At 41.6% G+C, this 26,207-nt stretch overlaps 1 protein-coding gene across 4 annotated transcripts in view; it reads right to left on the bottom strand.

Annotated features, from left to right (window-relative positions):
* The window catches only part of GRAMD1C (GRAM domain containing 1C), a 60,184-nt gene that overhangs the window by 4,529 nt on the left and 29,448 nt on the right, over positions 1-26,207 (bottom strand). For all 4 annotated transcript variants that reach the window (XM_081908473.1, XM_081908472.1, XM_081908475.1 and 1 more), the window contains exons 7-15: positions 20,600-20,718; positions 16,628-16,751; positions 14,472-14,643; positions 9,477-9,620; positions 8,504-8,622; positions 7,170-7,312; positions 6,505-6,608; positions 3,408-3,584; positions 232-289 (exon numbers count right to left, since the gene is read on the bottom strand). In XM_081908473.1, coding sequence (XP_081764599.1) covers positions 232-289; positions 3,408-3,584; positions 6,505-6,608; positions 7,170-7,312; positions 8,504-8,622; positions 9,477-9,620; positions 14,472-14,643; positions 16,628-16,751; positions 20,600-20,718 — 1,160 coding nt within the window. The remainder of the gene's footprint in view (positions 1-231; positions 290-3,407; positions 3,585-6,504; positions 6,609-7,169; positions 7,313-8,503; positions 8,623-9,476; positions 9,621-14,471; positions 14,644-16,627; positions 16,752-20,599; positions 20,719-26,207) is intronic.

The following is a 26,207-nucleotide window of genomic DNA, read 5'->3' as shown; positions in this document are numbered from 1 at the left end:
CAGGATATGTTTCCTCTGAAGCCAATTCATCACTTGCACCTATAGGTCAGTATCCTGCATGTTAAAAATGTGAGCAATTTGGGATTAATTTGACAATGGCTTAGGAAAGCTCCTTTCTGCAAAATCAACCTCCATGAAATTCACTCAAATGCCACCAGGGGAAAATGTTTCCCCCAATATGTTTCGCCATAAGAAAAATGAAGTCAAATGAAATGCCAAAAAAGTACTTACAAGATGCTCATTACCACTATGATGGTGATGGTCTTATTTGTAGCATTCCTTTTTGGTCCTATAAGAGAAGAAAAGCAACTATTAAGTCTACTGTATCCATCTTCTTAAACTAGATTAACTTCACCTGAACGTGCATCTTTTCTGAAGACTTTCCCCCACCCCTTCTCAATGGTGGAGCAGTTCTGGTTCATGTCTGAACTGAAAGATGCTGCTCATGTTTGCAGTCGAAATACAAATTTAATGTAGAGTGTGTTTATTTGACATGCACAGCAAGAAGTACGGTAGGCAGATATTCTTGTTGCAATGGAAGCTCCTCCAGAGTCGTAAAGGGCCTGAAACATCTACCACTACAATGTAATAGGCAGACTTTTAGTGTAAGAATAGTCTTGCATTAATCTCAGAATTCTACCATGATGGCTGCTGCATATAGATTGATTCCGCCTTGCGCACATACCTGTCCCATGCCCAATCTTCTACCTGCCTTTGCTCACAATTCCAGCCTACATCCCGGTAAGCTGGTTTTTCTCTCTCATGGTTACACAATGAGGCCCTCTGCCAGAAGTTACAGGTGAGACCTACACACAGTTCTGATACCACACAAGTGCACATTTCGCTAACAGAGGTGGCAGTAAGGGAAGCTACTTTAGGGCACTGACTTAGAAAAACCATCTAATCATCCCAAGCAGCATTCCAATATATCCTGATGCATGTGGAGACCAGGAAAAGTAAAACATGCATCAGCTACAGAAAGAAATTTATGACCAAAGATAAATTCCATAGGCAACACACTCAACTAGTTTTCACAAATCAGAACCAGGAAATCATGTGATACCCACATAGGATATTTCTATACTTTGGTGTTCTACAACTAGTGCTGGTAAGCCTCTGGCTGGTCAACATACTCCTCCTCACTTGCACACCAAGATGTCCTCCTTTTTGTTATTTGCAGCAAACCATAATTTGCCTTTTTTGTCCAAACAGGCAAACTAGGGCTGGTGCTTGCATACAAACCAGGGTAACAAACTAGGTTAGGCATTAGATCATAACACACCCATGACATTAGCAGTTGGACTTATCATCTGATTGCCACCCTAAAGATAAGGTCAGGTATGAAGCACATACTAGACTTACAGAATGACATCAGCACTGAATGTTCTCTTTCACTTGTCAACTTAGGTTTCTCTTGATCAACAGTTTCTACTACACTTCATGAGCTCATTTTCTTTCATCCCCATGGCCAATAAAACAAATAGCCATTATCTTGACAAATATTTGAGTACAATACTTTTTGTAGCCACTAAGGGTAAGGGATGCAATTAAAGTTAAGAGTGTATACATTTTCGCTGAAACTGAATTGGCCACTCCCTCCCCACATCACTTAGTATAACACTGAGTAAAACCTTTTTTAAAATTCAGATTTCGTGTTCCGGCATGCAAGTATGCATTATAATTGCAGTGTATGTATTGACACAAACACTCTCATCTGAGAAGCTGGAGCACCAGTGAGTGGACTGATTAAAAAATCTAGGAGGCAGCTTAAAACTACTAAAATAATGAAAGGGATCAAACAGTTTTAAGGTTTCTGCAGCACACTCTGTATTGTTTTTCTCTGTATTATCTTTCCTTGAATGAAGCTATGCATTAGCAGTTTAGACTCATTTAAAGTTGCTTCGTTTAGTTCATTCACCCTTCTTGGAACACTAAACTGTGCCATATGTTCCTCAAAATAGTCATTTATCTTCTAAATCAGCCAGTACATGATCATATGCAATTGACTAGCATATGGAATTTTGAAAGGGCAATTGTGCAACAAGATGAGTTTCAATATCCCAGAAATTAAATGAAACTAAGTCTGATTTCAAAAGATGGTTTAGATGGTAAAAAGATGGAAGGAAAACACTAACACGTACATAGGCATAAATAATGAAAGTCATCCAGTAATGTCTTGTGAATGACATTTGGGACATAAATCTCAAATACGCGGTTGTGCAAACTGCAAAGGAAAAAAAAAACTGGTCCAATCGCCCCTGTCCTGAAATCTGCATATTTTGCACAGATCCCACAATGCAGCTGTAAGCACACATTAAGTAGCTGAAGACAAATGAATCTGAGACATTCTGAAATGTGAATCAATTTTTTTGCAAAGTAAAATGAAATACACTGTATTTACCAATAGGATGCTTTGTAAAAACGGGTAGCTAGTCTTAAAGAAATTTCCAAAAGAAAAAGAAGGCAGCTTTTATCATATGTGGTGGGCATGTAAGGTAATAAAAGCATTCTGGGAAATGATATATAATGAACTGAAAAATAATGTTTAAAATAACTTTTATAAAAAAAACAAACCAGAAGCTTTTCTATTAGGAATTGTAGGTACCAGTATCCCAAAGGACCAGAAAAGACCTTTTATGTATACAGCGACAGCCACATAAATGTTATTAGCCCAGAGATGGAAAGAAGACAAAGTCTCTACCAGGGAAGAATGGCAAATTAAGCTGATTGGAATATGCCAAAATGGCAAAACTGACTGGAAAGCTCAGGAACTAAGAAGACCAAAACTTTAATAAAGAATAGGGAAAATTTGTAACCTATCTGGGAGACCATTGTAGGCAGATGAAAATATTAGCAGGATTGCAATAACACTTGTGATGTAGCAAATATTATGGACAAAATGGAGCGACTTAAAATATGGTTTACTGAATAATATGCAGTTGAAAAGGTAGACAATAGGATCCACGGCAGGGAAGGTGGGAAGTACAGAGATTCAGAGGAATTTCCAAATATGGATATGCATTTTGTATTGTTATAATTTTATATTTGTAAAATCAAATAAAAATTATTTCAAAAAATAATAATAATTCCAAAGGCATCTCTGTGCAGCCAATTCCTACACCGACAATTCAGCACTATATCAGTGAACCTGAAAGCATTGGAGACAGTACCTGAGGTAAAAGGCACAACTTTGCATAGGAGCTGTGTGTGAGCTGCAACACCACCACCCTTGTGTTGACTGTACCAGCCTGCATGTACCTCAGAGATGCCATATTTGGAGAGGCAATGAAACTAAATGAGCTATGCAGAGGTGCTATATAATGCATGGCTCTCACACGAGCACATCCCTGAAATTCCTTTGGCTTAAGTTAATGGTCAAAACAAATACTCCTACTTGTAGTACCCACCTCCATCACCACGAGAAGGTGCACCTGTCTCCCCCGAAGAGTACTGTGAAGAACGTTTAGGAAGTATCTCTCCCACATTCCTTTGTAAAGTCCACCTCCTCCTCCTCAAAACACCAAGTTTCACTGGATCCTCTACAGGTTTGTTTATTTCATATTCTTCCATTAGCAATTCCGATTCTGTAATGGAACAACATCCTATTTCTTACTCAGTTTTCATTTTATTTTCACTCAGAAATTCACAACACTCTATACTGACATTTTCCAGGATATTTGAAAGGTGATCTTTGGCTGGAGGGGGGGGGGGGAGGAAGCACATGATGCATTGGGAAACCCAAATGTTACATTCAAGAAGTCACGTGGAGAGACAAACCAGTAAAACAGTATCAGGTGCTGGCCTTATTTAAAAAGGGAGTGGGGAAACCAACAGTGAGCAAGGCTGCATTCACAAGGCAGTTTATTAGTATACATAAAAATGAGCAGGCTGGTCTACCTGCAACAAGTAATGCTTTACTGCGGTGCATGGGAAATAATTTATCAGAGCCTAAATAAGGTTCTGCTACTGCCCTACTTTCAGGTTATCACAAACAGTTGTATGAAAGTGAAATAACAGTGTTCTAATGATGCAATGTACAGTGGTACCTCGGGTTAAGTACTTAATTCATTCTGGAGGTCTGCTCTTAACCTGAAACTGTTCTTAACCTGAAGCACCACTTTAGCTAATGGGGCCTCCCGCTGCCACTGCACCGCTGGAGCACGATTTCTGTTCTCATCCTGAAGCAAAGTTCTTAACCCAAGGTAATATTTCTGGGTTAGCGGAGTCTGTAACCTGAAGCGTATGTAACCTGAAGTGTATGTAACCCAAGGTATCACTATAGATATTCTATGAAAGACAAATGAGCAGCTTAATGCCGAGTTTTGATGCTTCATTTTTGCCCTTATCTTCCAATGGTACTTGATGAGTCACTCCACATACTTGCATAAGCAGTGTTCAAGAGCAGACACATCTGCTGGAAGGCTACCAAAAGGTAATAAATAAAGTTAAGAAACAGTCTTTAAACTGTTTCTAAAAGCTGGGAAGGTCCAAGGATGTTCTAAAGAATAATTCTTGTGAAAATCCTGCAAATTGCACCACCACATAGAACTATGCAGTGCTATCAAATATCACAGCTATGGGACTTCCGGGATAGCGCGAACGGGTAATGGCGGATTCCCTCCGAGCTCCGGAGGGAATCGGCTCCGCTAAGGACGGGTCTTGCCGTGCCGGCGACACGGGGACCCTTAGAAACCGCAGGCGCGGAAGCCTGCGGACATGGTGACTCGGTGGGCACCTTTAGCGCCCTCCCTGACCCGCGAAGAGCCTTTTTAAAGGCTTCGGAGTGGACCGGAGAGTGGTGTGGTGCTGAGAGTCGATCGCTGCCTTGGCGGAGCGGAGCCGCGAGCCATGACCGGAGAGCGCTATCTTTTTTCCTGAAATTCGGACTGAAACAAAGAACCCGTGAGTAGAAGGAAATTTCGGCACTAAAAGCTTTATATTTAAAATTGAGTACGATCGGGGGTGTGTTAAAAGGAAGTCCGCACTCCCCCCCCCCCACAGAAAGACTCAAAGTAAGGAGAGGAGCACTAAGGCGGAAAAGACTTTGGTGTTTAAATAAATAGCTCTCATGAATTGGATTACAAAGTTATTGTGCTGGAGTGGAAAAGAGTAGAATCTCGGAAAATTTTCTTTTTCTTGGCAATCCCCCCCCCCTGGACCCGGGAGTGCCCTGCATGTGAGCCCGAGGAAAAAGAATCAAGAGTTTGACAGCTGTCAAAAGAGCTGTCAAACGAGCGGTAAAGCGGAACTGTGTTGTCAGTATTTCTTTGGATTAAAAGAGCTACATTAAAATTGAACTTTTAGAAACAAAGTGATTGGGAATAACAAAGTGGCTGGAAACAACAGTAACGAATTGTTGGAATAGGACTATGATGGAAATCCCCCTGGAGGGAATTAAAGATATTGCAATGGCTGCAGAAGAGAAACTATGGGCAGAGATTGAAAGGATGTTTTTTCTCGTGGGAACTTTACAAAAGCAAAGTACCACAATGAGTAAACAATTGGAGACTTTCGGTTTGGAACTGAGCAACTCTGCTAATGATACAAAGTTGATGGAAAAAAACTCTGCAGCTGCAGAGGATGAGATAACTTTGAAATTGGGGGAAAAGGAAGAGGAAGAAGGAGAGGAATCTCTGATGGAAAAAACCAATCAAAAGCCGACAACCTTTGGGAACAAAGGAAACAAAGAAAATGACAAGTGGACCACAAATCTGCAAAAGGAGGGAAAGAGAAAAGAAGAAGTCCCTGGAATAACTGGAATATTGGACTATATAAGAGTAAACAAATATAATAGGGACTTCTTCATTTGGCTGGAGCATGGGAGAATGAGTGGTCCCGAACAGAAACTGATATTGATTGACTCAGAAGGAGAAAAACATGAGGGGCTGATGACAAAACCTCCCCAAGAAGAGAGGGCCAACAAAATGGACTATCAACAAAACTGGTGGAGAAAGACTAACTGGGGCTTAAGAGCCTCTGACGTAAGAAACCCGGGCTAAAGTAGCCAATCTATTGGGACATCGGTTTGGGAAGGGACAGAAACCGGGGCAGGGGGGGAGGGGAGAGTAGAATAGTTAATATCTGAGATTTTAGAATTGTTACAATATGATTTTTGGTGTAATATGGGAAGGGAGGAATTCATGGGAGAAAACCTAGGCCGTCCTTAGGGAAATGATTTATTGTGTAAAATTGGTCAGGTTAAACTGGGTTAAGCAAAGGAGACAAATATTAAGAAAAGATAAGAAATATTTAAGGGATGAGAGGAAATAACTTGCTGAGATAATTTATGAAATTGGAATGTGGGAGGGAGGGTGCGGGGAAGTCAATGAAAGAAGGTAATGAAAATAAGGTTATGAAATTATGCATGTTTTGTTTTGTCTTTATATGTTTGTCTGTCTGTTAAAAAAGTTAAAAACCCAATAAAAATTTTATTAAAAAAAAAACAAATATCACAGCTATGAATGCAATTCAGAATCATCAGCAAGGAGGAGACACAGCACTTACCAAGTTGCTTAAAGTTTTCTCCTATCCCACCCCATGTGTTTTTCTCTATTATATTCTTGACAAGCCCCCATGGTTGCTTTCTGTATTTCACATCTGAGGAGATCCTGCAGCAAAAATAATAATGTTAGCAACTGACTGCAATACAAGGAACATTAAGGACAGAGGCATGCTTTTTCACCCACTATGAGAGCAATTTTGTCTGTCTTTGCAGCTCAAAACAACAAGCTGTGTACATGAGGCAAAGGCATGGTCACTAGGTAACACCTTCTTCACCCATGCCGGTAGCCAAAAGGAGGAAATGCATAGAAGACTTGGTCTATGCTGAACACAGTACTGTACTTTCGAGTGCACACACACACTGGCTTTAAAAGGCTATTATAGATTACACTGCCAGCTGTAATCTGATGATGAACTCTACTGAAAAGGCAGTTGGAGAAAGCTCACAACACATGTTTATAGGTCTGTTCAATACCCTGGCAAAAATAGAAGCAAAGAAACAAGTAAACGCCTGTTTCTGTCAACAGATCGTTTTCCAACTACCAAAGTAAACAGGGAAGAGAATTTGTGCAAAAGAAATTTGTGCAGAAGAACCAGTTTTACCAAACTGAGTGCAGTCGTTTTTGACTGCCTCCAGTTTCCCCATTTAACAATGCAAAATGCCTCACCGTAGTCTGCACTTCTGGCTGGACATGCGAACAATACAATAACTATACACGGTGTAGAAGTAATCGTGGTAAGGTACATCGTGTGTCACCACCTCTGTGTCTATCCGATAGCAATGATCTTTGTGGCTCCGTTTATGCAGGACCTATTAGAAAAAATAAAGAAGATTTTTTAAGATTATAGTTCAAAAATAATTTAAATAATGATTTTATGCATGCAAAAACATTTCCCCCCTCACCATATTGCAATAAACTTAAAACAGCTGAAACAAAAGCATGCTTAAAATGTCACCACACAATGGCTTGCTTTGCATGCAACACTAAGACCTGGCATAGGCAAACTCGGTCCTCCAGATGTTTTGGGACTACAACTCCCATCATCCCTGACCACTGGTCCTGTTAGCTAGGGATGATGAGAGCTGTAATCCCAAAACATCTGGATGGCCAAATTTGCCTATGTCTGACTAAGACAAACCATGGTTAAGTACAAATAAGGAGCTTAGCCTTATGTTGGAACCAATGTTTGTCTCTCCCAGACAAGCCAAGAACATACCTTGTCTACAGCTCATGGTTTGTCTGAAGTGAGACAAACCATCAGCCCAGGTTTAAATATAATGCTAAGCCAAACCTTGGTTTAGCCCTGGGAAGCACAGAAGTAGCAGGAATGGGGAAAATTAAAGTGGCCATGATTTTTGCTGTGAGTACCTGCACACTCATTCATTCATACTTACACATGGTCTATCTTAGTACAGTCATACCTCGGGTTGAACGTGCTTCAGGATGAGCGTGTTCGAGTTGTGCTCTGTGGCACCCCGGAAGTAACGGAATGCATTACTTCCAGGCTTCGCCGCTTGTGCATGCGCAGACGCTCAAAATGATGTCACACACATGTGCAGAAAAGCAGCGTGCGCAGACGTGCCGTCGTGCGTTTGCTTCTAGATGCGAATGGGGCTCCAGAACAGATCCCATTCGCATCTAGAGGTACGACTGTATTACGTACAATCCCATCCAATATATAGGCTGAGATAAACATAAATGATAATCTATTTCAAAATAAACTATTAAACAGGTATTCTTAATTTGATTATTGAAGTATTTTATTATTACCCTTTACTTCATTTTGAAACAAAGATACACCAATACTAACTTGAATCTACAAAATTCAATAAAACATGCTCACTTGTCAATAAAATGGATCCATTATTAAGCATTCCTCTTGTTCTTACGTATTTTGCCCATTTGGCCATTGCTATAGGATCCCACACCTTTACAAACTTGGTGTTTTAGGCAACTTCCATACTTGGCATAAACTAATAACCCCCACCAGAGTTTTGTACCTGCTTTTCTGTTGCAGTCGTGAATTTACCAACAAGTGGATTGTTGAGCCCAATAGTGTACGTCATGGTCCTCAGCTGATTGCCTCCAATATCTCTGTTCCAAGGGGTTGTTACAGCATCTAGACCCAAAACATGTAATCAATCATGTCTAGCCATTTACACATATCATCATAATCCTTAAACTTGTTGAAAGTGACTGGAGGAAACAAAACTACCCAGGAATCATAGGTAACTTGTCTTACGCCTTGCATCTCCATGTGTGTAAAATGAGTTAAAATATGCAGCCATCAAGATATAGTCATTTCTGATAAACAATAATGAGTTTTTGGTCACTGGTTGCAATATGTATCCATCTAACTATAGAACTACACATTATAAGGAGCTTGGATCTACTGTCAATAGTGATGGCCTATGTCAAGGTCTCTCCATAACCCAATCATCTGTAGTTTATAGTAAGACTTTATCTGTTTCTTGGCATCATTTTGTTGCAAATTTCTCTGTTCTCCCCAGTGGTGGCCACTTATGCGGAGTGGGGGTAGGTAAACACAGCAATATGAAAGAAGTAGGTTTTACTGCATGTTACAAAGGGAGAAGAAGTGACATAATTTGTCATCTTTGGTAGCAGCCCAAGAGGGCAAGAAAATCATGAATCACTTGAAGGGGATACAGGCAAAAATACATCACTGCTTCTTGAAAAAGGTGAATCCACTTGCAAAGAAGGAGCATCTACAGTGGGAAAAGCTCTCAAGGAAGGAGAGAATTCTAGGTGTTTACTTTACAGAGAAAACTATCATAAGAATAACCAGCATCAAATTGTGTTTTCAGGTCACAGTGTGTTGGTCCCTAGGGTTGCCATACGTCTGGAAACCTCAACGACATGGCAACCCTATTGGTCCCAAATAAACAAACTGATTTTTCCATGAAAGGGTATAAAGTTATTTCAATGTAAATTTTAAAAGGAATAATACTTTACCTGTTATGTTTCTGGTACTAAAATATCTTTGCATGAAATGGGAATTAGTGAAAAGCATTTCAAACAGCCTATCTGCACCAATGCGGAAAACCCGATTAATAAAGAGTTTTCCATGGAGGTCGCTCTCAGGGAATGTTTCCTCATCTGTGGGAGGGAAAGTGTACAAAGTAGAGGTCAGGCAAACAGGCGGCAAAACACAGTAAAACATACCCAAAGGAAAACAAACATTTCTTGCAAAATTCAAATTTAGTACACCACTCTAGAACAGTAAATTGTCTCTAGAGTAGACTTGCGAGACAATCTGCTATCTTACAAAGAGCATAAGAAGAGTCGTACATGAACAGATAAAGCTTAAACACACCCAATGCAGGTGTACAAGCAGGAATGTCAACACATGATGCCAAGCGTTAGAGGAAAGAAGCATTTCCTTCATCTTACACCGAGGCTCAAGACTTTGAGAGAATGACACCTGGTAACTGACTCCTGTGCTAAACAGCAAGAGGATTGCTACTCTCTGTTCTCTGTTAGGTTTATGTCTGCCAGATCAGCTTGGCGGGGGAGAGAGAGACTGAGACAGAGAGAAATTAAGCTCAGAAGTACTGTGATTACCTTTAATGCCCTTAGCAATAGTGTATATGGAATCAAGCTACTTAAAGGGCTGCCTAAATCTATATGAACCTGCCAGGGATTTCAGAACAGCTACAAGGGCTTGCCTAATTTGCCCACCAGGAAGGAAGGTTAAGCTGACAGGGACAGGGGGCAGGACCTTTTCTGCAACGGCTCCATGGCTATGAAACTCCCTTCCCTAAGATATACGACCCCTTGGTAGTGTTCAGATGGACTCTTAAAACTTTTTTATTATTATAAAGTATTGTTTTTAGGCAGTAGCCTTAATTTATAAACTTATACTGATATGGCTGGCCGTAATATATTTGTGTTTTTTTAAAAAAGGATGTTATTATTACAATTACAGTGGTACCTCAGGTTAAGTACTTAATTCGTTCTAGAGGTCCGTACTTAACCTGAAACTGTTCTTAACCTGAAGCACCACTTTAGCTAATTGGGCCTCCTGCTGCCGCCCCGCCGCCAGAGCACGGTTTCTGTTCTCATCCTGAAACAAAGTTCTTAACCCGAGGTAATATTTCTGGGTTAGCGGAGTCTGTAACCTGAAGCGTCTGTAACCTGAAGCGTATGTAACCTGAGGTACCACTGTATGTTGTTTATGTTTTATATGTTTTGTATTGTTTTCACACACAGTGAGTGGGAATATAGGCAATGGCATGATAGCAGCACTGTGTGTAATATTTAAGAGTGATTAAATAACTACTGAATTGATTCTCATTCTCCAGAAGTAAAGTAAAAGTTAAGTCAGACCTAACATATTTTGGTGATGAGGGGAGAAAAGCAAAGAAGAGCAAGAGTATCCTTCATCTTGTCCCCAGTACTGAGAGAAATCAGGACTACAGTACAAAACTGAGATGTGGTGCTTGTGCAGTGGAGTCCATATAGTAATGACTGCTGAAAGCAAATACCACAGAGAGGAATCTGAGATGGTGCAATGTTCTCTATACCAGGGACGCGGACTTATAAAAAATATTGGGGGGGCCCGGGAAAGCTCATGAATAATAAATAAGCTCATGAATATGCAAATAAAGTGGCGCCGCCTCCTCGTGAGCGAATAGGGGAGAGCGTGCTGCGCCTATTAATCAGCTCCAAAGGAAATTGGGTGGAGCTTTTGCTCGGGAGGGAGGGCAGGAGGCATGCAGCCCGCCCCTCCCTGTGCATTTTGGGCTGGGGGAGGGGCGGCGATGGTGCTCTGCTGGAGGGGTGCCGGAGATTATTGGGGGGGCGGAGCCCCCCCAAACGAATTTTTGAGGGGGCTCGGGCCCCCTCAAGCCCCATGGAGTCGGCGCCTATGCTCTATACTAACAATAGACAAGTACTGCAATATCCTAAAATATCCAGGCGTGGTAATTAGAGGCAAACATCGACCCACATGATAAATGCAAGTGAGTACAATGAAAAGTGTTTTATTTTCCACATGATCTACAGTTCTGGCTGCTACAGAGTCATGCTCACTGCATTTAGAATCTAAAAAAGTATATCTATTCAAACTAGCAAAGAATGGGGCAAGAACACTTTTGTGCTGTAATCAAAATCAGGAAATTAAACTTAAAAGTACTAGGGTACAGAACGTCAGTACGTTCATAATGACAAGGTGCACATGTCACTGGAGACTTTAATATAGAGATATGCCTCTTAGCCCACTAATCACAAGCAATTACTCGCTCTGTGCAGTTGCTCACACTGCCAGGGAGGTGTGTTGCAGTATAGAAACGAAAAGGAACAAACCACAAGGTAAGGAAATGTTTCCTGACAAGGTTCAGTGTTAATCTTGAAAATAATATTCCTTGGGTGGTTGTTGCTGTTTTGGTTACACATTTTTTTAAAAAAAAAAAAATGCTTACCCTTATAAAAAGCTCAGCTGCCTGCAGAAAGGAGACCTATATTATGGCCCCTGGGGAACACACTGAGCCTGTGCACATTCACTGCATTCCTATATCCCTGTGATCCCTGTCAATGGGCACTCATGTAGGAAAAAACAGTATTCACTAATAACCCTTCAGTGGATGACACAATATGGATTGCATCTAATGGTCTTCATTGGCAGAAGGCTCTTTGATTTAGCAGAGGCTTTCATCAATAGAATGGGAATTGTGGGTTTTGTTGATTCTCCCTTTCCCTGCACCACCTCCCATGCTGTTCTGAAGGCTTCTCCAGCACTGGAGGAGATTGAAAGGCAAATTAGCAAAAACTGCCTTGCTGTTTTGTTGATGGCAGCTTCTGCTGGATCAAAGTGCCTTTCATTCAGCAAAGAGACACCACTGCATACAACACTTCATTTCAGCTAACTGGGGGGTGAGTGTTTCGTAGCTATATTTAAAGCTTTTCCTAGTACTTTTTGGAAACTAACTTGCATGACTGTTGAAATGCAAGGCAGCCTTTCACTCCCTTTACCCCCCAGTATGGGCTAATCAGTCGCACACACCTGCCTGAATGTGCAGAATTCTGCTTTTGGCATGTCAAAGCTAAGTGGCACTTACTTATATAGGCACACCAAAAGCTAATCCTTGCACATGGTAACTAGCAATATAACCATCTCATCTTAGGCCAAACACAGCACCTGGATGTCAGTGTGGACAAGGTTATTTTCCTAATTGCTCCCAACCACATGGTCAAGGCAAAGTTTCTCAGCAACACTCCTGAAGGTCTTTACAAAGGAAGAAGCCACAGACTGAACAAATCGAAGCAAAGACCTTGAATGCCTCTCTCCAACATCAGACTGAGGACATAAGAAACTGCCAAACTGTAGCTGTATATAGAGGGATGGCTGTGAAAATGAAGTGAAAGCTAAAACTGAACACCGCTTACATTTAGAATACAGTGGTACCTCCGGTTGTGCACGGGATCCGTTCTGGAGCTCTGGTTGGAATTTGCAACCGGGGGCGCTACTTCTGCACATGCACGTGGAACATAGAGCACTTCTGCGCATGCTATGAGACCCAGAAAAATACTTCCCGGTTTGCCGGTTTCACATCCTGAAGGATATGCAACCAGAGTTGTGCGTATCCAGAGGTACCGCTGTATATTCATTTTAGTTCAGAGATCATTCAAACATTTTTGAAAAATAATCAGAAGTACTAACAAAAAACCCCCTTCCTGCCTGTGCAACACGAATCTTATCTACGTTAAAAATAAACTGTCCATATTCCAAAGCAACAGATTTCTGTGGCAACTAATACCGTTAAGTGACAGATGTACCATTTGCAAAATGCAATATTGAAACAAGACATTTCAGTCTTTGCCAATCTCACTTTTTATGTCAATATAGCCAAGCAACACAGTAACTCAAATTTATTGGAGTTGGGAGGGTTGTGTGTATCAGCATTTCCCAAACTGGTGCTCTCCAGTTTTTGGAACTACACCTCCCAGCCAACATGGACGATGGTCAAGGATGATAGGAGTTGCAGTCCAAAACGTGGGGAAGACTGGTGTGAATCAGGCTGGGGAAGACTGGTGTGAATGCAATGAGACTGGCAAAACTTTCTGATGTGTTTCATTTATTGCCCATAACTACTTTTGTTAATGGGACATGGGTGGCACTGTGGTCTAAACCACTGAGCCTCTCAGGCTTGCCAATCAGAAGGTCGGCAGTTCGAATCCCTGAATCGAGGTGAGCTCCCATTGCTCTGTCCCAGCTCCTGCCAACCTAGCAGTTTGAAAGCACCCCAAAAAGTGCAAGTAGATAAATAGGTACTGCTCCGGCATGAAGGTAAACGACATTTCCGTGCGCTGCTCTGGTTTCAGTGTTCCGTTGCACCAGAAGCAGCTTAGTCATGCTGGCCACATGACCCAGAAAAACTGTCTGCAGACAAATGCCAGCTCCCTCGGCCTATAAAGCGAGATGAGCGCCGCAACCCCAGAGTCGTCTGCGACTGGACTTAACTGTCAGGGGTCCTTCACCATTACCTTTGTTAAGCTTGTAATTATGCAATTTTTTATGTTGCAAGTCAACTTGAGCACAGTTTTAAGAATGGAAACGCGGCGTACAAATAAAATGATGAACGAGTAATGTGAGGGCATCATCAGAAGCCAACATCAGGGTTAGTAATACAGCAGAGAGGGACAATAGTGTAATGGTTGTTGGTAGTGCTACTCTATCTTTGTTTTTAAATGCAGTTTTTGTGCTTTCATCAATGCTTCTTTGAGTGCATAAGACTTCAATGACATTATCTGATGCAAGCAGCAGAGTTGCAATTGCTAGCATAGTCACAGTGACCCGCCTATCAACAACTACCTATGCTGGAAATAAATGGCGTAAATGTACAGCAGATCCATGGATTTCATGCTTCCACATTACCCTTTGTTTACTTTAGCTGTCCCTTCCTGGAACCAGGTTTCAAGGACTTTGTTTATGAAATGGAAACGATTTACCTTCTTCGTCACTTTCTGATGCACTGCTCTTCTCTTGAGCGAAGTTCTCATTTAGATCTGGTGACTGTATTGAAAATTTGCGTTGTGCAACATCAGCTGGCTTCCTTTCTGAAGGAAGCAGAGAACTCCTCCTGTCCTGTTTATCACAGTGCAATTCCTCTAACTCAGGGCCCTAGTGAAAGAGAGCATAGTACATCATGTTTATTTTCCAAGGAGCTACAGTTAAAATTGTATTAGGACTACTGTTCACAATTTCCTGATAAAAAAGAAAGAACAGCAGAAAGAACTCTTGAACACATAGGCCCCAAAATATGCATTCTTCATAACAGGTTCTAGGGACGCGGGTGGCGCTGTGGGTTAAACCACAGAGCCTAGGACTTGCTGATCAGAAGGTCGGCGGTTCGAAAGTACGTCAAACTGCAAGTAGATAAATAGGTATTGCTCTAGCGGGAAGGTAAACGGCGTTTCCGTGCGCTGCTCTGATTCGCCAGAAGCGGCTTAGTCATGCTGGCCACATGACCTGCTGTACGCCGGCTCCCTCGGCTAATAAGGCAAGATGAGCACCACAACCCCAGAGTCAGTAACGACTGGACCTAATGGTTAGGGGTCCCTTTACCTTATAACAGGTTCTATAAAACAGGTTTTTGGATGTCTGCATAAAATGCACCAAGCACCGTTGCCGTGCAATCTGTTCATTTCAATGGAGCATGCACAGAGTTCCCATGCAAAACCTATTGAAATTAAAAGGGTTAACAGCAGCTCTGTTTTTTAAACTTTCCATTATATATTTATAATAAATATGTATGAAGCACCTTGAGTGGGTGTGGGGAAAAATGTTATATAAATATTAATTATTGCAGTAGTTACTGAAGTAAAGTAATTGTTACCACATTTTGCTTAGTGCTGAAACTTTGTGAATACTAAATTAGAATTATGTGCCGAACAGAATGTTGATATATTTTTAAGATAATAAGAGTACTTCAGATCTGTCGTTAACAAAACTTCAGAGATTTCAAATGCCAGGAAAATGTGGGAAATGTGGGAGTGAAAGCAGATATGGGTATTACATATCATAACAGAATTAGCAGTCTGAAATGTGTCAAGCAAAAAAATCTGGATTTCAAATGAATTATATGGGAACGATCAGCATGCCTTGAAGGGAAGTATTCCCACCCATCTGAACTCAAATTGCACACAGAGGCACAATGATCAGAACAAGATTTAATCTATCAAGGACAATGTCAAGAAGAAGAAGAAGGTAGAGTTTGGATTTGATATCCCGCCTTTCACTCCCCTTCAGGAGTCTCAAAGCGGCTAACATTCTCCTTTCCCTTCCTCCCGCACAACAAACACTCTGTGAGGTGAGTGGGGCTGAGAGACTTCAAAGAAGTGTGACTAGCCCAAGGTCACCCAGCAGCTGCATGTGGAGGAGCGGGGAAGAGAACCCAGTTCCCCAGATTACGAGACTACTGCTCTTAACCACTACACCACACTGGCTCTCAAGATTCCATTGTTGTTGTTTTTCATTTCCCATACAAATTTGTAAGCTCATTAAGTGTTCATATACAGTGCATTATGTGCAGCAGAAAATAGATAAACAGATTTCTACTTCCCTTTCAAATCTGGGGGGGGGGGGTGAGGACAGGACTACCACAAGTTGCCCAAATACTTTTATAAGACAACTTCTAGCAACGAATTGTGGGAGTGGGAGCAGGGAAGATGCACTGGAAGAGCAATTACCATATCTATTCTCCCACTGTTTTCCTATGGGCAGATTGAGAAGTGCTTTTTCTTTTCCCTTCTCATTGGTTACAGTGTGAAATACTGTATTTTTCCATCTATAAGATGCCCCCATGTATAAGAAGTTCCCTATTTGGGGAACGGCCTCGGCCCTATCAGTGTATAAAATGCCCCCTAATTTTTGACATAATTTATTAGGAAAAAAACCTAGCCTTATACACGGAAAAATACGGTAATTCACTATTCCAGCTACAAAGGTAGCATACGATACCTTCTGAGGGCATGTCGGAGAAACAAAGGGGCTTCAGACGTGGCAAAGCCGCAGTCAGACCGATTACCCCATGTTCGCCTACACTGCTAGTGTTGTACACTGAGGGTAAGAGAGAGGGGGGTACAGAGACTCCTTCATAGCTTACTTCTGTCCGTATGTTTCCATTAAGAGACTCCGTTTCAACTTCAAGTATCTGAGCAATGGGTTCTCGAATTACACCAACTGCTTTAGGTGACTCCTTATCCCCAGATTCGTCACAAAGGCTAGATCTGCCAGAGACAAAAATAGCAGCAGAGTTAACTTACACTTATTTCACATACATTGTTAGTACTTTTTACCATTTTGGAATTCCAATGTGGCAAGTGCAACATTTCAGCCTTAAGACATCCAGACTACCGCCAAGTTACTCCATTTATTTTCCTGTGCTTTTGAGTAAATATCAGCTTTTCAGACTTTGTCAAAAGTGGTACAACTAACCTGTGTAACATGAAGATGGAAATTAATGCTGCTTTGTTGTATGAATAGAGCACAGAGTTCCTTACCTCTAGCTTATTTTTCCAATCATCTTTTGTGCAGTCATATACAGCATGAGATATCGACAAGGGAGATTAAAGTCAGGACAGAATTTGGACAAATGTCAAAGTGCTTCCTTATGGATGCCTAAATATGCACTTAGTCTCTCTCACCTACTTTAGATAACCCTTCGTTGCCAATCTCACTGTCACACAGTAAACATAACTATGAGCTCTCATCTTTGTTGGATTGACTTTACACAGAGATTTCCGCAACTTCCACACTAGCCATGACCCAGCTTCCTTCACAGCCCACAGCAAGACAGGGAGCAGAATAAATTTCCGAGAACAACCATGTTGATGGCCCATTGCATCTCGCTTTTTCACAACAGAGTTGGGTCTCAGCATGATTGCCAGCTCAATCCATTGGGAAAGAAGAAAACCAGGGCATTCAGGAATCCATTGGATCCCACTAGTCCTCCACACCGGCCAGGAGAAAATGCTGTTGTTAGTTCAAACTTCACTAGGAAATGGTGTGATGATGGCAAAGGTAATTCACAGAGTTCCAGAGCACTGCAAACATACAGCTTCTCCTATTTTCATCAGCAGATTTTTATAATCCAGGTAAAAAGAAATAATGTCCTCCAGACATCAAGTTCATGGGCCATCTCCCTATTATTAATTAAATTGGTTATGCTTAGAGGAGAAAGCAGGTACTCAAGTCCACATTAGGTTAGAATGTAGATACTACCCTTGTTGGTTCCTAAAAGGCTTACCAAGGATTTTCTCTTAAGAAAATCACAGCTTGCCCTCCGCTTGAAAGGCTTCGCCATCAATTAATATAGTACCAAAAATAGATTTTAATGGAATTGAAGGCTATGATGGAATTTCCTCAATAAGGGATTAGCAAATAAAGAAAATGTCCCATTGTTTGTCTGGCCGAAACTACACAGAGGCAAACTTTCAAGGAGAAGGATAATCCCTTGTCCTTGTAAGTAAAGCAGGAAGTCAAAACTAGGCTCCAAATTAGGCACTGGAGTAGAATGCATTTTACCAGGCCACTAACTGTGTTTGTCTAGCTTAATTGAGTCATGAATCCTATGTGGTTTGCTACAGTTTAGAAGGATGGGTCCCTTTTGAAAAAGCAGTTGCTAGGTACTACAGTAGGCTGCCAGATGCAGGCATCTCATCATCTCAGTACAAGATCTTGCCTCCGTGTTGGATTATTCTCTCCTCTTTGACAGGTGGAGCAGTTGAATAAACCAAGGCTGATGTGGCCAAAATCAATATGCACACAGCACTCTCTACTGCCCACTTCTGTACTCTCTGGTCCATTTCTGTTAAACCTTTGCAATCAGTGGACTGCAATGGCACAGGAGTCTTAAAGTGTTTTGAGACCAGCCACTGGCCCAGATCCTCGATTCTTAAAGTGGTAGCATGAAGCATGACCCAGTTTAAGAGGATGTGAATTCAAAGTGGCATGCATGCGGTAATATTCAGCAGCACAGATTAGATACTGTCATCTGGAATTCCCATGCATGCAAATAGTAGGGATGGTGTCAAGGGTTATGAAAGACATGGTGTCTCTACTTCACCATTGCTGGGTGTGCAAGACACTGTCCTTGATTCTCCCAGTGATCCACAGCAGCCTCCTGGCTAGCAGCACTCTCAAGAACGTGTTGTGCTGTCTCTGCACTCAAGAAAACAGGGTCATATTGATTCCTGAGGCCCTAGGATTTGTATAGTATAATACCCCAGTTCTGGTGGTTTGGCATCCATCACACTAGAAGTTGATACAGCATTTTGTTTCAATGTGGTTATCGTGTTCACCAGAAACATCATTTCCTTATAGAAAGTTGCCAACACTAAATGTTGATCCGAAAACTAGGAGAGGAAAGGTTTCAACCTTCTCAGACCCAGGAATTTCTTGCTACCCCACAGTGGCTAGTGGGGGGGGGGAGGAGCAGAAAGTCTATGAGCAAGCCTTTGAAAAATGTGTTTAATCAGCAAGACGGACAGGGTTGTGAGCCTCTTGGAAGCTTGACTCTAGAATCTTTGTGTGTTAAGGGTTGCTAATGCATACCCCCCAAATGTGGGGATACAGACATAAACAGACACAAAACAGAAGGGTTATAGTTGCCTTCTCCAATGGCTGTGCTAGCTTAGACTGATGGAAATTGTAGTACAAAGTAGCTGGAGCGCACTGTATTGAAGAAGGCTGGCCGGCCTATAGGCATCATTAAAGATGAGAATAATTGGCATTCTACCCTTCTCCACAATATTGTATATAAAAGTACTAAGACATTTCTATACAATATTGTGAAGGATGCAACAAAAAATACTATGCTGTGATATTACAGAAACTACATTTTTCACAAACAAGAAAGCTTCTTGACAATATCAACGTCTGCTCAAGTTCTTGCAACCAAAGGAACTCAACTGTTTTACTTACCGTACATGAAGCAAAAATACATGTACGTGTGTGTGTGTGTGTGCACATGCACGTGTGCCTATGCATGCACACACCAAGAGGGACTAATAGAAGGAATCATACCCATACATTACCTAGAGCTTCTTTGACTAGAAAACTGATTTAACACAGAAGTCCACTCACTCAATGAATCCAAAGTATAAACAATTTCCACAAAGGACACCCAAAAGATGAAGTTCCCTTCTCTTCCCATGAAACCTGAGCAGATAAAGTAGATCTTGCACTTGAACTGCTAAATATATACATGATCTTATTAGGTAAGCGTCAGCCCCAAGACAAGTAAAAATAGCACCTTTGAAAAGGAATATGCTAAATCCTTGAAAACACCTTTCATTGGATATTTAGCATCATACTTCCACACATTCCTTTTCAGTTTGGTTTAGATATCATCACTAACTTGCCCATGCAAGTTGCCAAAAGGCCTCTACCCCTGTAGTAGAAAGACATGGAAGCCAGTTAACATTTACATGCTCTTTACCCTATGCAACAGCTGCACGTAGCAGTGCCACTGCTGCATGGTTTGCACTAAAAGTTCCCAATATACCGTATTTTTTGCTCTATAAGACTCACTTTTTCCCTCCTAAAAAGTAAGGGGAAATGTGTGTGCCTCTTATGGAGCCAATGCAGGCTGCGCAGCTATCCCAGAAGCCAGAACAGCAAGAGGATCGCTGCTTTCGCTGCACAGCGATCCCTCTTGATGTTCTGGCTTCTGAGATTCAGAATATTTTTTTTCTTGTTTTCCTCCTCCAAAAACTAGGTGCGTCTTACAGTCTGGTGCGTCTTATAGGGCGAAAATACGGTACTTTGGCATCCAACCAGCAACACGTGTGTTGCTACTGCTTGAACACGCAAGCCAGCATCACCGCGGACACAACCTTTTCATCAATCTAAGCAAGCAAGTGGTAATCTCTAAACTAGCTCGGAATTAGAAGGGCAAAATAGAAGTTATACCTGCTTTATATCTGCATAGGAAGAGGATCGTGCCGAAAAATGAAAACACCACTAATAAGCAAAACTCTATGTGCGTTCAATAGTAGCCTTTCAAATGACTTGCATAAAATGGGATGCCAATAATATGTACCTTACTTTGTGGTAATCTGCAGCATATTCTTACCTTGACTGTCCATTCTCCTCTGATGAAGAATAAATGTTTTCCATCTCTTCCATGTTCAAGCCCAGCTCAGAGCCATAGCTTTGCTGTACAAGCTGCCAGAATTCTTGCTTGGTCAGTCTCTGGAAAACACAAAACAAAAAATTAAGTACGCTTGGTCAGTAACCACAGTAGATGGCTTGTCTTTTAAAGTTATATCCTATTTAAGCAGAGGTAACAAATGCTCTTATTCACTTAAAAAATAATAATCCCTGTTGCTAGTAATGTTCAATCTATGATCCACAGTATATCTAGCTGCATTTATAAATAAAAATGTGAAACAGAGCTTTCGCTCTAACACCCATTTTCAACTCTAACAGTAAACTAACAATACAAACCCATCATTATAGATTAATTATCTTTAAGATAGTACACTCCCGGTACTTTTCCATATAGCTATTGAGATCCAAGACCACTACAGTCTTTGCCCCCTCCCACCCCAATTCCTGAAATATTTTTTTTAGAAAAAACCTTCTCCAAGTCGTTTTAACTGCTGTGAACAGCTGCATCCTCTCAGCTGACATTAGTTGTACAACAATACCACAATCCCCTCTTAGCCAGCTGTCTACAGGTCAAGTGGCTTCTTCACTCAACTGCTGAAGAGGCTCCAAGCATAGTGACAACAGCAAAATAGCATGTGAACCAAGCAATGTAGAGTTACCCAACTCAAACACAGGAGTCAAAGATAGCTCACTACGTTAACCAAAAAAATCAGATCCTATGTTGATCATGAATTAACCATCACTGAACTGTTTTCTCCCTTGTCTCCTCTCTTGCCAGAACATATTCACAAACCTGCCTTGAAATGATGTACTAGGATTACATGTTTAATGTTAAAGCAGGACACACAGGGTGGTATAAAACACACTAAAGCATAAGTACGCTTGCCATTTATACCTAACTACTGACAAACATCAGAAGTATTAAAAAACTTTCCAAATATGCTTTCTCCTAGCCTAGAAGAAAAAGAAGATTTCCTCCACCTTATTGAGATGTGACACAATAGTGTTGTGAACTGCACTTTCCGTTCACTGTGAGTGGCCAGGATAGTTAACTAGAGAACCTCAATGGTCCTTAATGACCAGAAATGTTTTTTGGCCTATGGAATATACATTGCATACATTAAGTTAAGAACTTAATTCATTCTGGAGGTTCGTTCTTAACCTGAAACTGTTCTTAACCTGAGGTACCACTTTAGCTAATGGGGCCTCCCACTGCCGCTGCACAGCCACCGCACAATTTCTGTTCTCATCCTGAAGCAAAGTTCTTAACCTGAAGCACTATTTCTGGGTTAGTGGAGTCTGTAACCTGAAGCATCTGTAACTTGAAGTGTCTGTAACCCGAGGTACCACTATAGTACCAATCAGAATTTGGAAGACGACATGATGCGACAACCTTTTTGAAGTTAAGCATGCCATGGGCTCTGGTCAGGATGAAGATTGGAGACTGCCTACAATCTATATGTAAGCTACTTTCAGTTTCATTATGGAATAGCAGCAGGTTATAAATTTAATAAATAAGAAGAGTTGCAGAGAAACAGTTTGGAGCTAGGATTTGCATTTTAAATGGAGAGAAGATCTCTCTCTCTCTCTCTCTCTCTCTCTCTCTCACACACACACACACACAGAGAGAGAGAGAGAGAGAGAGAGAGAGAGAGAGAGAGAGAGAATCTGGAGGTGCAGGGTCCCTCTCTGACACTTGGATACAGGTTTAGCAGACTAGCTGCCTGTCGTAGCCTTGTATTTGCTACCAGTATTCTCGGCTTGTATATTTGTAAATAAATAACAAAAGGTGTCAAAAGTCTGTAATGTACTCATTCAAAACACATCAGAAACTAAATTCTGTAACACATACCAAACATTCCAGAATTTCTAAATTCAGGTGTTAGCAGAGGAGGCAAGTAGCATGAGGCCTATGCTTTCTTCCCCTTTTTCGCCATTATTTTTCCATCCCTCTTTGCCCGTGTTTGTTTATATGACCTTGAGTGTGGGCCAGTTGACATTTCACGTGGCGGTCACATTTGCTGTGGTAAATAACTGAAACACCTAATGGCCTGTTCGCACAAAACAGTCTAAGCAAAATTATGATTTAGCTATGGCTTACACTGTGCTACTGGGCCCAGTTCAAAATGTTAGTCCTAGCATACATAGTCCCAAGGTAGTGAGGTATGTCTGTCTCTCTCATTAACTTTTAGGAAGAATCTAAAAACATTTCTGTTTACTTAGGCATTTGGTGGCTGAAAGATCTTTTCCTGGCAATACTGGAATTACTGAGTGAGTTCTTGGGTTTGTTTAGAAGTTTTAAACTATTTTTAGAAAATTGTTTTTAAACTGCTTTTAAAAGTTTTAGCTGTATTCTAAGTTTCATAAAAACAACAACAGCAATCTTGAGAAACCTGAGAGCTCTCAGTTTCCCACTGTAGGTGCTGCCCTGTGAAAATTGTAACCAATGAATTCATACATTTTCCATTTCAGCTCTTAAAAGTATTGCCATTTCTATAAATATGCTTCTCAAAATGTGGAGGAAATGAGATTTTAAAAATAATTATACTTGTCTTCTCTGTTACTTGCATTGTTGAGAAAAACTGATATGCCATTCAAATGAACTTTGGCCCTCCAAGAAGGCAAGACAGCTACTGTACAATCAAGGGTCTTTCGCAGTCAAAGTACAGGCAGCTGGTTTTGAAGATAAGTAAACTGAGAGAATCTCAGATGAATGACCAACCATATTGTTTTGTGCTCCCCACTTCCTCAAGCAGCGAAAAGCTCCAGGGGCACAGCAAAAGAATTTAGCCTCCTTTGGACATGGGAAATTTAGTGACAGATACAACAGAGTGCATCTGCTCACATGGGAGGGTTCTTAAGTCCTTCACCCAGCCGCAGCCTCCCCACTCCTCATGCCCCATCAAGAACCTTTTGCTAACATAAAGCGGCGGGTCTCAGATTTCCCAAGACAGCTTATCCCAGTTTTATCCCCTCATACCACATCAATGTACAACATTGATGAGGCCTCCTCTGAAACGACTAAATGAAGTGAGAAGGGCATGGAAAGGTACTGTTCCATGCATAGAATTCAGAGTAGTAATAGCACTAGGATTGGCTTTCTAATATTTGATTTTATTTACAACAGGAGTGGGGAACCTCCTGTGGCCCCCCAGATGTTGCTGGACTCCAACTCCCACTGGTCATCCTGGCTGGAGCTGGTAGGAGCTGCCCCAATACATCTGGAGGATCGCAAGTCCCCTGACCCTGATTTACAAATATACAGGCATTACTTCAGCAGACAGCAAGTCCCTAGAGAGCTATTTGTGCATGCTTCACCAAGTTCTCCCTCTACCTGGCTTTATTCAAATTGTGTGGGGTTTTTTCCTCCCACCCCCAGAAACACACCCCTTGTGCACAACACTGGTCATAGATGCCACCATTGTAAATGAATTGGCCATTCAGGAAATAGCTACACCCATTAAAGGAATATTAAGGTTCCCCCCCACCCTAAATCCCAACTCCAATCAGGTGATATACCCACTAACAGGAATCAGACAAGCAAACTCACGTTTATGCTCCAACTATACTGTGTAACTCATTCACCACGAGAACTCAAGCTTTCCTAATGAATTAATGGTAACTATTTGCCATTCATATGAAGCCAGTAGAAAATATTTGCTCAAGCATGCCACGTAAGTCAGAATGTATGGCAGAAAACTTTCCGTCAAATAATATATTCACAAGTTACCAATACACACAAAATGCTCCCTCAGGAGAATACAGATTTAAGACTAGTAGGTTTCTCACGCAAGACTTAACCCACTCTCCCTGCATCATTCACCTGCAACCTGCCGCACAAAAAGAAAATGAAACCTTACATTTGCAGTTCCATAATGTAGGCAACTTCAGAGTGGCATTCAGGAAACTGGACACATCTTCGGGGAAAAGTTGGCAGAGAGCACTTCAACAACCTCCCGTGGGTTTAAAATCATTGCATAATATTCAGTATTTCCTGAAGTGCCGAAGAACCCTCTCATGGCCACATGGCTTACAAGCTGGTCCAGGCTATACAAGTAGAATGTAATAAAAAGGAAGATCACTGCCCCCACCCCTCGTAGACAAATGCCTCCGCAATATAGTGGCAAACAACCTGGAGTGATCAAGAGGTCATGAAGGAAAGCGCTGGAGAGAAAGAGCTGCATTTATGTAACTTCCTACTATAGGCACTTTGCAAGCTGCTGAAAAATGGGCAGGTCTGTTTTCAGAACTGGAAGTGGGACGTGCTTTGCTCCCGCTCAGTTCCTGGGGCCCTCCCACTAAGAAAACAGGTAAGCAGGTTATATGAAAACATACGGCTCAGGATTCCTAAGAATACATTGAGTAGGTTCCTCCCCACCGCAGAACACCTGGATAGACAGGAAAAGAAGTGTGGTTACCCGGCTTTTGAGAGAATTTATCTTCTGCTCCTCATGCACAATTCATTTAAAAATGCCTTAAGTCTCTAACACTATCTCAGGGGAGCTGCTTCCAAGGCTGCTTAGTACGCTAATGCTGCTATTAGTTCCACTCAAAGCCGGTCAAGCCACAGTTTGTTGCAGGGAAAGAACACGGACAGCATTCCTGGGCAGAGCTTCCTTATCAGGTTTCTCTTTAACCCTTTCACTAACATGCGCATACATTAGGGGGGCGGGGAGTGCAGGCTATAAATAGAGAGGGGGAAATCACACAGAGTAGACCAGTCAGCACTGACAAGGCACCCTTTGCCATGTCTGCCCCTCAACTTACCTTCCTTTCTAGGCTGGCGAAGCAGCTGCTGTGATTAAAGATTCACACTGCTTATGATTTTATTACATGATAATTTAATAATTACACAGCATTTGCTTTGAAACTCTTTATTTTCCAGAATACTGCAGATTCCGGAATGTGAATCGCTGTACAGGACATCATGAATAAACTGAAGCTCAATCCAGACAAGACTGAGGCACTGTTAGTGGGCAGTTCCCTAGACCTAGGTTAGAGATGACCACAACACATTATACATAGGATTGCCTCTGAAGATGGTTCAGAATTCAGCAGCTAAGGCAAGACAGTTCAAGCATATGGCACCAATCCTGGCCAGACTGCATTGGCTACCAATTAGTTTCTGGGCCCATTTCTATGTGCTGGTTTTGACCTATAAAGCTTTAAATGGATCTGGACTGCAATACCTCAAGGACCGCCTCTCTCCATATGAACTGACCTGGACCCTTCTTTGTGTGCCTTCTTTTTTGTGTGCCTCCTCCACACCACAAGAGGTCTGGAGGGCAGCAACATGAGAACAGGCCTTTTCTACAGCAGCTCCCTGTTTATGGAATTTTCTCCGGGGGGGGGGGTGGCCTGCGTCTTCATTATACACCTTCAGGAGCCAGGCAAAAACAGTTTCTCTTCAGCCAGACCTTTGGCTGATTACTATCTTAGAGGCCTTTCAAATGTTACATACCTTGAGGCACCAGGCAAAAACATTCCCTTTCTCCCAGGCCTTTGGCTAATTAAACAATCTATGGCTTTTTAAATTGGAGGTGGGGAGAGATAATTGTTTTTGTTTGTTA

The sequence above is a fragment of the Podarcis melisellensis genome (assembly GCF_964234715.1).
Source record: "Podarcis melisellensis genome assembly, chromosome: 4".
In the NCBI taxonomy this organism is placed as follows: Eukaryota; Metazoa; Chordata; class Lepidosauria; order Squamata; family Lacertidae; genus Podarcis; species Podarcis melisellensis.
Note: the sequence above shows the minus strand (reverse complement) of the source record. Positions and strands in the feature narration are given on the sequence as shown.